Here is a 17,941-nt window from a genome sequence, read left to right as displayed (position 1 = left end):
GAAAGACAAGGTCTAACAGTCACAAACTGCTGGAAGACCGTTTTAGACTGGACATAAGGAAATATTTCTTTATCGTTCGAGTCTCCAGAGTCTGGAATAGACTCCCCCCAGAAGTGGTGCAAGCACCTACTCTGGATACCTTTAAGAAATGTTTGGATGCTTATCTTGCTGGGGTGATCTGACCCCAGATGACTTCCTGTCCCTTGGGCAGGGGGCTAGACTCTTATCATCTCACAAGGTCCTTTCCAGCCCTAGTGTCCATTAAATCTATGAAATATATGAGAAGAAAGTTTTATCCTCCCAAACCTCAGTTGGTGGATGCATTTGATTGGTCTAGAATAAGACGAAGACCTTTTCTTCCTTCTGAAGAGAGAATTATCAATAGCAAAATGCTATTCACCTTATTCTTTTGTATCCTCCTCTTAGTTATCCTGGTAGAACAATTCACATTGGCATGGATGAGCTGAGGATAGCATTAGCTTGTGCATGTTCTCTTGGGTCAACTCTTGATGTCAAAGGTTTCAGCTACTTACAGGAGCAGGTTTTGGGAAGCCCTCCAAAACCATCAACTACAAGTGAGTTCATCTTGGCCCCCACATCTGAGACGAGGACATTCCTTATGAGGTGAGAAATTAGCATGCTTCCCAAACCAGATCCCCTCCCTTATAACAGGGCCCCTCCAGTTCTGATGTGGGGTGCTCAGCTGATGCCAAAGGAGACCGAGATTTCCGTTCCTTTCTTAACATATGCTAAAGACATCACTCTAGCACCTGTGGTAAGGTAAGTAAGGCCACAGTAGTAAGCAGAGTTATTAGCCGTTCTGTGGTTAACACACCTGCTGCCAGGCACACACTGGAACAGAGCATTTTCTGGGTTCAATAATAGCATACCATTTTTTTTAAGAAAGAAAAGTGCTCTGCTTGGAGCAGTTTAGAGACAGTCAAAAATGCATCTTTAAGAACAGCATCTTTGGATGTGATTCTAATGGTGATGTGACAGTGCCAAGAGAAAGGGTGAAGACAGTTCCCTCAAACCATGTCCCAGAATTGGTGCAAAGGAAGATCTCTGGTGTTGGTACTCAAGGAAGTAGCTGAGGCTGCAGAAGGGCAGGAGTGCTCCCTTGTACCAGGCTGGACACTGCCCAGCTTCCATCTGCTGCCACAGGTGTTAAGAGGGAACTGTGCAAGGACTGGGGCAGTTCTCACTTTATGCCCATGTATGGGAGAATGAGGCAGCACAGGGTGCACATACAGCCCAAGTGGAGGGTGCTATTCAAAATACTAAGTGCTCATGGAAATGAGATGTGCTTGCAAGACTCTGTGATCTATGTTGCCAAATACTGGAAGGCCAGGCTTTCTAGAATTCTCTTTTCTTTTCTGAGACAACCATTTGACCCCAAATGTAATTCTTCAAGCAAACATCTCTGTCTATGCTGCAGGATTTCCTAACATGCATCATGCTGCAGGCAACATCATGTACCATGAAATCAAATACTGTGCACTAAAAACAGCTGCAGTCAGGAGTTATGCCTAGCGGTGGAGAGAATCTGGTCTCCTTTCCTCCGCAAGAAACAGGTCTGAATTCAAAATCCTTTTGACACTACACCAGGCAGGTCACTCTTATTTCAAGGGAAGCCAGAAGGTACTGTGAGCCTGGAAGAAGGAAAGCCTTGACTGGACTGGTGAAGAGAGCTCTGAGAATATGTATGAAAGTGCAGGAAATAATGGAAGAGGATAATGTGCCCAAAAATGCAACAGGCAGTGCCCAGAAGAAACATGAGAACTACTTGCTCATTAAGCATGACACAGCTACCCTCCTAGTTTAGGATTGTAGCAAAGCATCTTTGTCTTTGTGGTGTATTTTTAGAATGCCTCTTAGTGCCAGTGTCACCAGTGACTGAAGCAAAAAATATCAAGACACATAGATTCCAGTAAGTAGTTGCAGACAGCTGACCCTCCTGATTAAATGTTGTTTCAGTAATACGGACACTAGACAACATGGGGCCTAATTTTCCTCTCGTTTACATATGTAAATCAAGAGTAACTGTGTTGAAATCAGTGGAGTTCCTACAAAGGACAACCAATCTAAGAGCAAAATCAAGCTACAGCCATTTCCAACTTACTGTAAGGTGGCTAAGAGCTTGATCTACATTAAGGATGCTATTATCATAGAATCATAGAAGTAGGGTCGGAAGGGACCTTGTAGATCTTCAGGTCCGACCCCCTGCCTGGGCAGGAAGAAAACTGGGCTCAAATAACCCCAGCCAGGTAGGCATCAAGCCGCTTCTTAAAGACCCCCAGGGTAGGAGCCAGCACCACTTCCCTAGGAAGTCGGTTCCAGATCTTAGCCGCCCTAACTGTGAAGTAGTTCCTACGGATGTCTAATCTAAACGTACTCTCCAACAACTTGTGGCCGTTATTCCTTGTTATCCCGGGAGGAGCTAGGGGAAACAAGGTCTCCCCCAAACCCTTCTGGTCCCCCCTAGTGAGTTTATAGATGGTCACCAGGTCCCCTGGTATCTGAAGTTATAGAAAGAGCTGATATTAGATATCTGAAGTTATAGAAAGAGCTGTTGTGATGATACCACTGAGATAGTTAAGCTCATTGCAGTTTTTAACAATTGGAGCAAACTTTCAAGTTACCATGAAAATCACCATATTTTCTCACATATAGCATACTCCCAAATAAAACACACACCTTGTTTTTGGAAAGCAGGCTGTGACAGAGTAACTCCTCCTGAGAACATAGTATGTCCAGAAAGTGTGACATCAGGAACTTTCTGGTGTAGCAGACTGTCACTTGTAAGGTCATACTTTCTAAATACATTATGTTTCCAGAAGGACTTTATGTCACACAAGGTTAGGCTCCAGACCCTTGGCAAAGGGCAGTACCAAGACTTATTTCTCTACTGTAAGTAGATCTTTATATAAATTCCTGTATTTCCACAACATAAGCCTCATCAAGATACTACCAATAGCTCATTTGCTGCTTCAAACTCCACACCTTCAGTTTGCTGCATGGCATGCAAACGGTCTCCAGGAGCACTCTTTTTTCCAGTGAAGAAAACAGCTTCCCCACTTAGAACATGCACCCCAGTTTGCGGGAGCTGATTTTGGAAGGAAAAGTGTATGTTGTAAGTGAAAAAATATGGTGCATTCTCAAGCAAATTTTGAACGCATGTACTAAGTAAAATGTTCTAAAACTGAAACAAACACAATCATATCACAAAAGAAAGGCCTACAAAATCTTTTGTATACAGGGCCATAGCTATATTTACCCCAGACTACTGAGGATGCATGTGTAGCAGGCAGTTAGTAAAATATTATAGGTGCACCAATGCATTGGTCTATATCATATTGGCATTGATAAAAGGAAAATTGACATTAATTGGCAATTGACTTTTTTTGGCTAATGTGGCCAATAATGTTGCTGACAAATGCTGTGTGCATGTGCAGCTGCAGCATGCACATAGCCAGCCCAGCAGCTTGGAGAGCAGCATCCGGCTGGTAAGTCTGTTGGAGGAGAAGGGGCAGGGAAGGAGGAGAAGGGGGGCAGACTGAGACCCCTGCAGTGAGGGAGTGGGGCTGGGGTTGGGCGCAGGACAAAGCCACGAGCACCTCATCCAGGGGGTGGTTCCTGCCACTGCATGCACCCTCTGCTGCTCCATTCACCCCCGGAGGACTCACGGATACATGTGCCCTGCTGGATCCGTGTGTGGTGCGAGGGCGGGCTGCTGCTGCAGGCTGGGGACAGCCCCGGGCTCTTTCTGGTAGAGGGGGGTGAGCCAGGGCTGAGCTCAGGGCAGGTGGTGGCAGCAGCACAGAGTGGGGGCTACCACCCCATAGCACCCCCTTCCAGTGCCGCCACCTGGCTCAAGTGCAGTCCTGGCCCAGCACCCACACTGGGAAAAGCCTGGCGCTGTCCCTGGCCCCAGCCCACAGCGACAGCCCACCCTCATCCCGTGCACAGATCCGGGGACATGCACCCCCGTGGCTCCCCCAGGGGTATGTGCAGGGTGGAAGCCACCTTCCCCATGCCACCTGGATGAGCCGCTCGCAGCTCCGTCCCTCACCTAGCCCCAGACCCACTCCCTCCCTCGCTGCAGGGCCTCCATCTGCCCCCCTCCACTCCACCCCCTGCCCCCACCCCTTCTCTCTCAATAGACTTGCTGAATGCTGCTCTCCAAGCTGTCAGGCTGCATATTGGCAATTGTATTGGTATTGGCCAATATAGCTGGTTAATAACAGGCCACTGGTCTCAGCCCAAAAAATCTTTATCTGTGCACCCCTGTAAAATATCCTTTGAAAGGCAACCTGTGGGGAATTACTGCATTGACTGAACTCAAGCACATGACTTAAGTGCTTTCTTGAATCATTTTTAAGCACATGCATAACTGCTTTCCTGAATCAGGGTCTTAAAATGCTGCACCACTAAAGAAAAAAAGATAAGGCACTCTGTAAGGAAGTCAGGCATGCTAGCAACATCCTGCGGTTTGACACTACTGACCAGGTTATCTTTTTAGCCTTGAGATTTCCTCCCCTTTTCCAATTTTAACTTTTAAGAGGCAGAATAGAAATCCTAGTGTTTCCAATCAGATGCCTGTGATAAAGTCAGTCAGTTATTACAATAATACAATAAATGGAAACATTAATTAGCAGCAGTCTCTATAAATTACAAGATACAGAGTATGGCAATTCTTACGGACTGCTAAGTCCTTTTGAAAATCTTACATTAACATACTCTAATGGCAGAACCGGTACTGAGGAAGTTTTTTTTTTTTTTTTTTTTTTTTAAACAGTGGATGATTTATCAAGTGGGATGATTAAGAATAATGGGAGCTTCTAGGTGCTGAGTATATTGTAAGTCTGGCCCTTACTCACAGAAACATGATTTAACTGTTTGGCTACAGAACCCGTAATATTTTTGGATCATAAAAAATTTAAAGTTAAGCTTTCCTCAAAAAAAGACCAAACTGGAAACCACACAGTTACTTACCTAAAGAAACAACAGCCACGCTCTCTGGCAAAAAATGAAGTCTGTACTTTATCAGTAAATGCACCAATATGATGCAGATAGCTGTAGGAGGGAAATATAATGATACTATGGTTACTGGTGAGAAGGAGAGAGAGAAAGAGATAGAAATGCACTTCTAAACAATATTCCATTCACATAAATGTTGGCCCTTTTTTAGTAATTTATAATAAATGCAAAAAGGAGTATAATCATTTTTTAGACTCTTAAGTATTTAATGATTCCAAGAAATGGGATAATTTTTAAAAATAGATATTTAAGCACTAAAATGCATTAGAATTACTAATATCAGCCTCACAGTATCATTAGAGACTGATTCAGCTGAAAAGAAAGCTCCATGTAGCAGGCAGTGAAAGTTATGAAAGCTACATGGGATGTACATTTACAGAATCTACTTTTCTTTGTATAAATGTTTTCTTACTGTTTCCTATTACTGGATACTTTCGAATTTTACACCAACATGCACACGCACACAACGTGCGTGATAAAAAAGAAAAAAAATCAAGTATCACTGACAATAATCCTTGGCTACTGGAAAGCTGTTAAGTATGCCAAATTTCAAGTCTGCTTTAAACTCTGTGTTTGACAAAGTTATCTTCAGGGTCTTACTGCACTGTGCCACGTAATCATCTGAGGCTCTGAACCCAATTCAATCCTAATTTCAAGGCAACACAAGGGCCCTGGTGCCTTGACTTCAAGGAAACCTTTTTCAGATTTAAGAACAAAAAGTCTCTCTGAACTACTGTCATTACAATTCAGCAATTTCTGTCTCCAAGGGAAATGAACAGCAATCGTTCAAGGGTGCAGTCCATTCCACTAATCTGCTTCAATTTATGAACTCATTGCAGCTTTTAACCAAATGGTCTATTGTACCTGCTCTTCCTTTGGAGTGCAGCCTCACTGAAAAGAATGGTTTTCAAGTGCAAACATAATGCACAGTTACTTGCTTTCCTCTGCCCCACTGAAAAGGACTTCCCCTGCATAAAGCTCAGCAATGGGTATCATGCCACTGCCTGCAGAAATACACATATTTGCTATAATCTTATAGGTTCACACTTCACATGTGGCTTGCTTTACTCTTACTAATTTACAAGTGACAAGCAGTGCATGACAACAAACTAAGCACAGACCCTTGACATCCACGGTAGCATTAGCTTAACTGGAACCCTGAACAAGCCCCTTACCCTCTGAATCTCAGCTGTTGTGCAGGGACAATGCCCAATTCTGAAGGGAATCTAGGGGATAAATTAGTTAGTGCTTATATCCAGGAAGAGCACACACCAACTGCTGAAACCTCCTTAGCCTGACGAAGGGTTTTTGAACTCGAAAGCTTGCTTAATAACTATTCTCCAACTATAAGGGTTGGTCTAATAAAAGATATCAAATTCACCCAAGGAACTTTGTCTGCCTTAGTGCTTATATAGCACTCTTATGGCTTTTGGCTCAGTGGTCTAAAAGGGGGATGATAGGACTATAGCAGCCTCTGTTCCTCTATAACTCTGCCTCGGTATATGCGCTAAAGGTCTTGGCAAGATAGTCACAGGGATCCAAGAGATGCATAAGGGCCCTGAGGCACCTACCAAGATTTCCAAGCAGCTCTGTTTAGGGATGAGCTAAGAAGATCCACCACAATAAACCTGCTGGACAACCTCATATTGACTTGTGCCAAATCAATACTCCTGTCAAGAAACAGTTTTTCAATGAAGAAGTAGCAAAGTTGCCGAGAACGAATGAAACTGCATCAGATGTATGGGAAGTCCTGAAGACAAGTATGTACAATGTGGCAATCAAGAGTTTCGGAAAGAATATTAAGAAAAATGTCAACTAGGTTGTAGACCATTTGGAAGTACTACTGCCTCTCACTGAGAGAAAAATAACTACCCTAATCACCTACAAGTCCTACTACTGATTCACTCAACAACTTAAGAGAAGCTCAGAAGGCTGTTCAAACAGTTCCCAGGAGGTGTGCTCAAGAATTTTGGCTGGGTCTCTGCAACAACATTCAACAGGCAGCTGACAGCAGACAGTTGTATGAGGGCATTACAAAAGCCACTGGGCCAAAGTACAAGACAGCTCCGTTAAAAGACCTGGATGGTAATATCATAACTGATAAGAGGAAGCAACTGGAGAAGATCAAGCATTATGGAATGATATACTCAAGGGAGTCTGTAGTAGACCAACGTAAGCTAGACATATTCCCTGGGTTTGAAGTTATGACTTTGCTGGATGCCAAACCTACACTAAAGGAAGTTGAACAATGTATCAAAAAGATTCCCAATAACAAAGCTTCAGGATCCATTTATCTACTGAAATTTACAAACGTGCAAACAAAGACTTCCTGAAAAGATTGCATGAGGTACTGGTATTCTGCTGGAAGGAAGAAATTGTTCCTCAAGATTTCAAGGACGTTTGTTTCATCCAACTCTATAAAAACAAAGGAGAGAGAAGTGACTGTAATAACCAGAGGTATCTCTCTTCTCAACATTGCAGGAAAAAAATCTTAAGCCACATTCTTTTACCTAGACTTCAAACATCAGCTGAATTTATCCTGAGAGCCAGTGTGACTTCTACTTGGACAGGTCACCACAGATATGGTCTTCTGTGTAAGACAACTGCAGGAAAAGTGCAGAGAGAAGCATATCCCACTGTACATGGCTTCTATAGATTTAACAAAAGCCTCTGACATGGTTAGTTGATCAGGTTTTCACACTATTCTGAAGAAGCTTGGTTGTTCACCTATATACTGCAAAACTTCGTGAAATCCTTACGTGATAGCATGAAGGCAACTGTAATGTATGAAAACCAAGAGTCTGACTCAATCAGCAACAACAGCAACAACAGAGTGATGCAGGACTGAATACTGGCTCCCACTTGTTTTAACATTTGCTTCTCGTTCCTGCTTCATAACACGTTGTGAGGTTTGAGAGGTTGTTTACCTTAGCACTAGACACAATGGAGGGCAGTTTAACATTGCAATGTTCAGAGCTAAGAGAAAGATGAAGGAGATCATCGTAAGAGACCTGTTGTTTGCAGATGATGCAGCTTTTGTAGCTCAGTGTTGATGCCCTATACCATCTCATTACCAAGTTCTCTAACTCGTGCAAAATCTTTGGGCTAACAATAAATTTGAAGAAGACTATTATCTCGCACCAAGGCTCTTCGGAACCAGTTCCAGATATCACCCTAGATGGTACTCATCTGGATGTTATTGACCAATTTTTCTACCTTGGCTCTACTGTTACCAGCAATGTAGATCTTGATGCTGAGCTCGCTAGTAGAATTGGCAGCCAGAACTTTGGTCTTTTGCAACAACAACAAAAAAAAGAGCCTGGAACAATAACAAACTGTCAACTAAAGTGAAAGTTCTTATTTATAGGATGTGTTTTATCCACTCTTATATGGCTCAGAAACATGGATGACCTATGCCAAACATCAGAAGACTAAACAGCTTTTATATCAGATGCCTGCGTAAAATTCTTCGAATAAGATGGCAAGACAGGGTGACAAATATGGAAATCTTAAAAATTGTGCTGGTATGCCATCCATGGGAATGCTGATTAGTAAGAAAAAGACACCGGTGGCTTGGTCATGTCAAGTAAATGCCAGATCACAGGATCCTGAAGAATGTTCTGTACTCTGAAGCTCATGAAGGGAGGGTGGATTGCTGCACAGATTTTGGGATGCTTGCAAAGATGACTTAGCATCCTCTGAAATCTCTGTGGGTGACTGGGAAAGGAATGCAGAATGCCACTCTAGTTGGCAGAGTGAGCTTGCAGATGGAGCAAGGCGCTGTGAGGCACACTGGATCAAATTTTGTGATGACTGGCATCAGAGGAGGAAAGAATCTGCTGCTCTGATTCAGAGCATTGCTAGTGCGTAGGTGTGCCCTACCTGTGGGTGGGACTGTCACTTGCGCATCAGACTGAGCAGCCATCAAAGAACTCATTGACACATACCCCACGCTCTGTAAAGAACTCCAATTGAATATAGCACTTTTAAGGTAAGACACACAGAACCAGACTTTTAAAGATATTTAGGCCCATAAAGATGCAGGTGGTTGCCTAGCAGGATTTTGAAGAGTGCTTGTGAGAGTAATACAGCTAGAAGCTTTTGAAAATACCTGGGGCTTATTTGCATTAAATAAGTGCCCCAACATTTAAAAAAAAACTAGCCCTTAGTCTTAAGTACTATCTGATTAATGGTACAATTTATCTTTAACAGATCCGAATGCCAGTTCTTTCCAAGTATTTTTCTTTGGCAATAGAACAGCATATAATGCAACTGCAGACTCAGAGAACAGATTCCCACTAGTAGGAATATTACATGAATGCTTATCAGGTTTTGCCAATTTGTCACCTACTCCATGGGGACCAATAGTATGTTTTTATCTGCTGACCTGCAATCTGTTGCAGCCACACACTTTTTCATGGGCATGACCTCAATGAAGAGCAGGGGTGGACAATTATTTTGGGCAGAGGGCCGCTTACCAAGTTTTGGCAAGCCATTGAGGGCTGCATGATAGGCAGCCAGGGGCAGATAAATATGCATTTTCTAAATTTTTTAGGGGCCCCACGAGCCGGATAGAATGGCCTGGCAGGCCACATCCAGCCCCCATTTTGCCCTGATGAAGAGGCTGTGAAGGAAGTGCTTAGACCGGGCTGCCGAATGGAGCTTGTGTATCAAACGGGAAAGGAAAGCAGATTTAGGGCACGTGGCATAGGTCCAAGGAAACCAGGGTTTGTGTGAATCTAGTAGAACACCACACAGAAGAGTAGTGTTACAAAATATGCTCTTCTAGCCAATGGGCTACCCAAGCAAAACTGGGGTTTATTTGAATAAGAGGCTGTAGAAATTTGGGGCCTGAATTGAAGCCTGTGCTACTTTATGGCCCTCTGAAGTTTGGGCTTCACTAGGAATCTACCTCATCTCAAGGTACTTAGGGCAGCTTCTAGTATTGTGCTATCCTAAAGAGATTTTTCTATGAGCCATTTTACCATCCACAATATCTAGCGTGTTCCAGTGATTCACTTTTGTTCCCACTGCACCCTTATGCCTGAGGCCACAAACATGACATTACAAAACTTTTACATCTCTATTCTGCTCTAGAAACTTCCCTATCCTGGGGGTGATGTAGCTGACTTAAAGCCAAGAATTTTGGTCCCATTCTTTAGCCCTCAGAAAGGAGGAAGAAACTTTATCATTAATACATCTTTTAAACTCCATGTGACACACATGCACATTGAGACTTTTCTTTTAAGCTAAGATTTTTTTTTCTGAGCTACTGCATTTTTTTTCCACTGGTCTTTCCTTCTCATCTACTCAAATATCAATTGTTCACTGGTCCCACGGAGAAATTAAGTTCTTTCTTGAAGACAAACTGATATTTCAGGGAAAGACAGCATTCCGTATATTAGAAAGTTTCTATTTTCTTTTTGCTGTGTTTAGTAACAATATTTATAGGGGGATAAAACTGTTTGGATTTTTTTCCCCAGAAGCACTAATAAAATCTGCCATATTGCTGCACAATTTCCTACTCAGTTTGCTAGACTCTTTACATGCTACCACTGCAAAAACAGTGACAATAACAAAACGAGGCAAATAAGGGATTTTTTAATGGGCTTTGCTTTGGTGGGGGCCTCTGCTTATATTAATAAACATACAAAAGGTATGACAAAGATCTTTAAACACTCTAAAGTTGCCTGCTAGTTCTGAGGTTAGACCAACACAGCTACAAGCAAAAACCCAATTAGTTCTGACTTGCTTTGAAGTAACAAACATCAATATACTTAGGCTTGGCAGACTTCATATTTTTAAATTAATAAACGTTGATAAATGGCAATTTCACCTCAGTCACAGACCCATGGAAACTATTTCCATTGGTAATAATCAAAACTTATAGAAAGGGGATTGTAACAGAAAATCCTTACCCCTGTTACTAGGCAGTGGAAAAAGAGAAGGAACAGAGGGCAGAGGGATTAAACAGGAAAACAATGGGCAGCCTAATACAGTGTTTCGCCAACCTTTTTTGGCCCATGGCACATTTACCTAAATAAAAAAGCACCACGACACACTGGACACGGAGCGGGGGGAGGCGCGTGGCCAGCCGGATGCCGACAGAAGGAGGGGCAGCGCACAGCCAGCTGGATGGCATTTTGGGCTGGAGTCACGCCCCCTGCCTGGCTGGAGTCACAGCAGCAGCAGGCAGGGGGTGTGGCTCCAGCCCAAAATGCCTTGGCACACCTGGACCTGCCTAACAGCACACTGGTTGGGAAATGTTGGCCTAATAATACTTCAATTAAGCAATTAGCTGCTCCTTTCTGACTAATGCCTCATTAATTAAGCAATTATGTGCTCCTTCACAGATGCTACTATAGTGAGATAACAGGCTACCTAAACAAAGCCCTACCCAAACCCCAGAGAGGACAAGGGGGAAGAGTATGTGAAGTTTCAGTCTGGTGGCAGCAAGGTCCTGCCTGAGGGCAGCCACTACCTCACCCTGTGTTCCCAGAGCTCTGGGAGTAACACTGCACTCTCTTCTGGTCCCTGCCTATGCAACTGTTTCCTGAAGAATAAACAGAATGATTTAAAGCAGGTATGATTTACTGATTTATGGATATTCACTTTTTATATTCCGAAATGCCATTTTTATAAAACTTTTAACAGTATACTATTATGATTAAGCTGTCTGCCCCCCATACTCCTAATTTTGTGTAATCCTGAAAATTTAAATAGATAAAAACTGAAATAAATGCTTACAAACTAACACTGACTTTTAGCTGTTGAAATTATTGAAAAATAAAAATTGAATTTTGTCAAGCCTAAATATACTCCACATCCCCAAGTTTTGATGGGAAGAGTGGCAGCTTCTGATGGCCCAGATTTTCTGAAAAGTTGGTTGTGCAACTATCATGTACAGATACCCAACTTGCAGATTCAGTTGGAATAGAATGGGTAACTGAATCTGCATGCGTAGGAACAAACTGCCCATGGCTTACTAGAGCTGAACACAAGTTCACTGAATTCAAACTCAACAATTCTAAGTATATAGGGTCTTTTACCAAGCTCAACACTATTGGGCCTCTGGACTTTCTGACAGTGCTGCAAGTAATGCGATTAACATCCATCATGTGTTCTAGCATCCTTTCTCTAGGAAAAAGAGGGCACATGGTGGAGTGTTATAGTAGATTTTTTTTTGTATCCACATGCTATGTGCTCATGTTAAAGAAAGCAAGGTCAAAAACCCACTGTGCCTTCTGCTTGGTGCACAAGGCATGACGTCCGAGATGATCTTTAGTTATTCTACAAGTTCGCACACTTCATTCACGCACATAATCCTGCATCCCCCACTTTCCTAAATACCTGCCATACATGAGAACTACTCCATAATTAGGGGCCTAAGAGAAGAAACACAGAACAATTAACTATGCCCTGAGCTCAGGACTGAGGGCAATGCTGCCTACGCAGAACACACTACACAGCAAGTAAGACGACCTTTGACAGGTGCGCACGAATCTAGAGCTCTTGGTTCAGAAACGATACCTTTTATTAGACTAACTCGGAAACCACCAAAAAATCCTCTTTTTCTGCTGTTTCCTAGTTGGTCTAACGAAAGGCATCATCTCTGAACCAAGAGCTCTAGATTTTCGCGTTTCTTTTGGTCTCAGACCCACGCGGCTACCGCACGCATCCCTTTGATGCATAAGCATTCACCTAATACAAGCAGGCTAAAGAATATAGTCATGCCGCTGGACTGCTCCTCCTGCTGCGCTTCGACTCCAGTCTGCACGGGAAGGATCGGCTTGGCGGGTGTGGGCGCCACCAGCTTGGTGGTAACCGCCAGCGTGGCGCGCAGGGTGGCATTGAGCGCATCTCGAGTGGCGTTGGGGACCCTGCCAACACAACACGGGCGCAGTTAGAGGGAGCGGGACGACGCTGGGCGTTGTGGGACCACGCGCCACAGGACCGATGCTCGCCACAGCCACGCCCGGGGGGGCCCTGAGCCACGGGGCCACCGGGGGGCTCGGTAGGGGCTGCAGAACCAGGGGCTCCCGCTTGGCAGCACGGAGCTGGCTCTGGGCGCCCCCGGCCCCCCACTCACTCCACTTCCGCCATCTTCCCGGCCGGCGGAGCGCACGTCCCACTTCCGGGTGCCCTCGCGGCGCTCTATAGCCGCGACAGAACTCTATGGTGGGGAGATTCGAGGGCGCATGCGCGCTGCGCCGATACGCGAGCGCGGCTTTGACTCGCCTGACTGAGGCTGTGACGTAAGCCGTGGGCGGTGTCACGTGACGGGCGGGGAAGCGGCCCCGCCCCACTCCGGGCGCGGGGGTGGGGAGGGCTGGCGAGTCGTGCGTGGGGGGGTGCGTCATATATCCGGCATCACGTCACTGTGCTATGGTGTGATGTCATCAGCAGCTGACTGCAGCACTTCTGGGATGCGGAGTGAAGGCGGGATTGGGGGCTCTTGGTATTGGCTTTCCCTCGCTGCGTGCTGGGTGCTCCCTGCCAGTCCCTGGAGCCGAGGTTGCCACGAAGCCGCGTGACTGCGGGAGCGGAGGCCGTGAGCTAGCACTCGCTGTCCCGAGGGTCACAATTCAATGGGGAGAGCTGGCACCGCAGCAGCTGCTCGCTGTGCCTCGTCCCCCGGTGTCGCTGTGTGGCGCGTAAAGGTAGCGTGGCATCAAGGAGCCCTTGGGCATCACGTTGGACATGGTGTCCCCAAGCTCTGGTTGCAGGAATGATGGACCGAGGCGGGGGCCTTAAGAGGCAGCCATGGTACCAGGGTTTACACTCTTGATGTCTCGGCGCCTAGCCTGGCACTTGGAAAACTCAGTTTCAGGTCCCAGCTTTAGGATGTGATCACAGCCTCCCTGCGGCACAGTTCACCATCTGCAAAAGGGAGAACATAGCCCTGCCCTGCCTCGTCGGGGGGCTGCAACAATGAATACAGCGCCGTAGCAAAGGGGGCGACCTCCCCGGGCGCAGCAGCGCCAATAGGTGCTGCCCAGCCTGGACAGGGCACACAACGGAGCCGCGAGTGGCTCGTTTGGGGGAGCGCAGGGACAGGGAAGGGTGGTTCCCGCCACTGTGCGCACGCCTGGGCTAGCATATGCCTCCCGAATCCCTGCATGGGGCAAGGGTGGGCTGCTGCATGGGGCACTCGGTGGGCTGCTGCTGCAGGCTCTGCCCCAGGCACCAAACTTCGTTGCTACGGCACTGAATGAATATGTTTAAATGATGAGAAAGTGGGGTACTCTGATAACAGGCCCTATAAGTAACAATCATCCCTTACACATCCTTTTCAGCCCTTAGAGGAATCTGGAGACTTGACACTTTCTGGAAGAAGCTCTTCAAGAAAAAAGCTGAATTGGCAAACAACGACACTGGGCTTGTAAATGTGGGAGGCCATTTAGAAGGTTTAAATGCAGCCTAGTAATTAAAATAATGTCTTTAATGTTATATTGGTTATATAAATGGCAATAAAGTGCTAGTTTTGTTTTTACATACTCTTTTTTTCTGTGTATGTGATCTTGAGTGATACCCTAATATACACCAAGATTTAATGAAGATTTGTGTGCATTTAAAACAATGTTAAACTTTGGAAGGAGCTGCCTGTTCTCATATTATAGAAGGGTCATATTTGTAGCATGTGAGACTTCCTCATGCTGCTCAGTTATATGCCCTCAAGACTCCCTGTGCACTCAGCTGTGGTGTGGCTATGTAGTGACCTACTTAGATATTTTTACTACTCTTACTACAGGGCACTTGTTTTTCCTTTAGCTAATTTCCTTTTGTCTGGAACATGCTAATTTCCATCTGCTTGATTTCTCTTTCTCTAACGCACTTTTGGACTTTTTTAAAGCACAAGACTCTGAGTCAGAAATGAATGTGTGTTGAGCAATTTCAACTCCCAGAGATTTCAGTGGAGGCTGAAGCTGCCTCCTTACAGGGTTGGGAACTGTGGGGTGCGGCACACTGAGGACTCCAAGAAAAATTGGTGGGAGCTACAAGTGCCCAGCACTTCACAGAAGCAGACTCTTATTCTTTTTGTGCTTCACCTTTCATACACTTTAGAACAGGGATTACAAACAGTACCTCATCCACACAGACTGCAGGGCTTAATTCACCATTATTTAATAGAGCTTGTCAAAAACCAGGACACATTTTTTTTAAAACATTGTTTGCATTCAAATTTGAAATACTTTGACAAGTTGTAACATTTACACAGAGCTTGAAGAACTTGCATGGAAAATTGCAAAATATTACACCGTTCTGGTGGAGGCGGGCTGGCTGCTGTGTCATGGGTAAAGTTAGCTGTCTACTGTAGGTGAATTTTCCATGCTTTCTCCTTCAGCTTCTACAAAGTGAAACTGCTCTTCCTGGTTGTTTGCATATGGGAGTTTCACTGAGATATTAATAAAAAAATAATTTAAATATTGGGGGGGATGTGCTGCTTTGCGCTAATATAATTTACACCAGTTCCCTAGTGCAAAGCTTCTTGCCCCAAGTGCTTTTTTTTGTCCCTTGTCTGAGTTCTTGGAGCAGTGGGTATACCTAGATAGATGCTGGCATGGTCCTTGGGGTCCTGGGCAGCTGACACAACGCAGAGCAGCTTGGTGTTTTATCTTTTGTGCCTTACCACTATATCTTAAAGCTGCCTTTGCCATTATAGAACTGTGCTGTGCCTGGCACGGAGGCCAGCCTCAAAGCCCTAGCCTGGCTAGTCTGAAGCTTTAGCTGTAGTTTCTTTTTTGAGAATGTTTCTTTGTTTAGAGTTATCACATCTCCCACTGGCAGGGTCAGGAGACTTCACATTTGTTTTGCTCTGTTGGCCTTGTGAAAGAGATGAGCCTTTTAATATGGAGGGCTTTAATGTGTATAAAAGGCACCATTGATAACATGAGAGTTTTTAACAGAAACTGATCTTCTTCTGATTCCAGCTGCTGGGCTGAGCTGGGGCAGAATGGGAGAGCACTGACTGGAGGCAGGAGACCACACTGAAGTGTAGTGGATCATAATTTAAGAAGGGCAGTGAAGACTTCAGAGTGAGCAAGCCAGGAGATTGGCTGGGCCAGAGATTGGACAGTGGAGGCATATGTGAACAAGGCACAGAGACAACCCTCCCTCCTCAGAACAGGTGAGATGTGAAAGCAGCTGAAAAGGGACACAAGCAGGATGACAGGATAATGGTACAAGGGTGAAGAGGTAGCAGCAGGAACCCTAGATGGAGGTGTAGACAGGCAGCACAGCACGGGACCAAGGGAAAAGGCTCTTGGAAGTGTAGAAGGAACAAGCCTTTGGGTGATTGTGCTTGGGAACTGGGGAGCCATAGCTAGAGATTACTTTTGGGGCAGATCTTCAGCTCTTGCACACTGTCACAGCTTCAATGAAATCAAGGTTCAGACTTCAGATTTTTAGTCTGCTAGCAGATTACTCAGAGTGATTGTAGCAGAAAACTCAGGCAGCTCAGACTGAAACCATGAGAGTATGAACCACAAAACATTCCTCTGTGGCAGTAGAGCAATCTTCATGTTCCCTGTCTGACTCATGTGAAGAAAATACAGCCTTGCTTGATATTGTGACCTGGTGAAATCACTGAAGGAAAGTGAAGACCAAATTTACTGTCAGTGACTGGGAGAGTTACTGAACCAAACACCAGGTTGGCACGTTGTGCAGACGGTTTCTTCATGCACTGAGAGCAATTTCACGGCACAAAACTATCAGTGTGGCAAAACACTTTCTGCAGACTTTTCATTTGTGGTTTTCTGATGCACATCTAATGAGCATCTGTTGTTAAATGTCTGTGTTGAATGTTTCTTTTAATAGAACCCAGGAATGTCATAATTGTTAAAAGCTCATCTGAAAATGATGCATCTGTAGGTAACATTGTACTTAGTCTTCATTCTTGGATGATACTGGGGAGCCTAAATACATACTTATTTGGAGGGATGTTAAGAGTGGACAGGCATGAGTAACTGACCATATATAACCTTTCTCTTGAAGGTTGGAATCAATCAACCACAGAGAACAGGGTGCCTACCAAACAAGGAAGTCTGGTCTAGTAGTTAGGAGAGTCATTGGGTTAAAATTACTGCTCTGGCACCAATGTTGTTTGTGACCTTAAGTAAGTTGCTTAGCTACTTTTTGCCTCAGTTCCTCCTCTGTGTAGTGGAGGTGATAACACCATGCTATCTCACAGGGTATTATATGGATAAATGCATTAAAGTGTGTGGCCGTCAGAGATTATATGCAACTTACACTTACCACCATGTATCTAACTTGCATTTGATTCTAGATATTTAATACACTTGAGTGCTGTCCCTCACTAGGGTATTTTGGGTTCACAGTGAGGGGAAAAAAGATACAAATGACAAGCAATTTTCCTTGAGTGAAGATGTTGTTCAGCATCTCCCAAGCCAGTGTCTGATCTTGAGAACAACTGCTGAGTACCTGCACAATGGGTAGCAAGCCCACTTTACAGGCAGCAATCAACCCAGGCTCCAAAACTACTAGGCAACATTACAAACCAAATAGACTTAATGTGCCCACATCCCTTGCATGCGTATCAGCAAAGGATCCTTTACGTCTGACATCCAGTATATGCATAAGGAGGTTATACCAGCAATGCTCTAGCACCAGTCCTTCTGTAGACTTGCCCATCAGAAGTGCTCAGCCCCCCTCAGGATCAGTCTCACAGCCGCTCCTTTAAATGCTATCAGGCTACTTCCAGAGACTGGGGATGCCTGGGAGCTACAGAGCCCTGAAAATAACTTATTTTCTAGAAGATCATCTCCTCCCACTCCTTTATTTATTTTTCTGTGCTTTAGTGTGAGAATGAGAAAGCAAGGACTCCTTGTCCTGGGAGTAGTGATGAATGACCTTTGTGGGACATGTATTTATTACACAGAGG

The 17,941-nt window shown here is 44.7% G+C and overlaps 1 protein-coding gene and 1 long non-coding RNA gene across 2 annotated transcripts in view; one reads left to right on the top strand and one right to left on the bottom strand.

Annotated features, from left to right (window-relative positions):
- Positions 1 to 13,277, bottom strand: part of SLC9A8 (solute carrier family 9 member A8) — a 65,876-nt gene extending 52,599 nt beyond the window's left edge. Inside the window, exons 1-3 of the mRNA XM_006018149.3 lie at positions 13,130 to 13,277; positions 12,742 to 12,920; positions 4,996 to 5,076 (exon numbers count right to left, since the gene is read on the bottom strand). Coding sequence (XP_006018211.1) covers positions 4,996 to 5,076; positions 12,742 to 12,920; positions 13,130 to 13,143 — 274 coding nt within the window. The 5' untranslated portion in view covers positions 13,144 to 13,277. The remainder of the gene's footprint in view (positions 1 to 4,995; positions 5,077 to 12,741; positions 12,921 to 13,129) is intronic.
- Positions 10,642 to 17,941, top strand: part of LOC106721865 — a 29,437-nt gene continuing 22,137 nt past the window's right edge. The window contains exons 1-2 of the long non-coding RNA XR_003092712.1: positions 10,642 to 11,623; positions 15,972 to 16,168. This is a non-coding gene — a long non-coding RNA (uncharacterized LOC106721865). The remainder of the gene's footprint in view (positions 11,624 to 15,971; positions 16,169 to 17,941) is intronic.

The sequence above is a fragment of the Alligator sinensis genome, unplaced genomic scaffold (genome assembly GCF_000455745.1).
Source record: "Alligator sinensis unplaced genomic scaffold, ASM45574v1 scaffold115_1, whole genome shotgun sequence".
In the NCBI taxonomy this organism is placed as follows: Eukaryota; Metazoa; Chordata; order Crocodylia; family Alligatoridae; genus Alligator; species Alligator sinensis.
The sequence above is the reverse complement of the archived record's forward strand: the minus strand, read 5'-3'. Positions and strand labels throughout refer to the sequence as shown.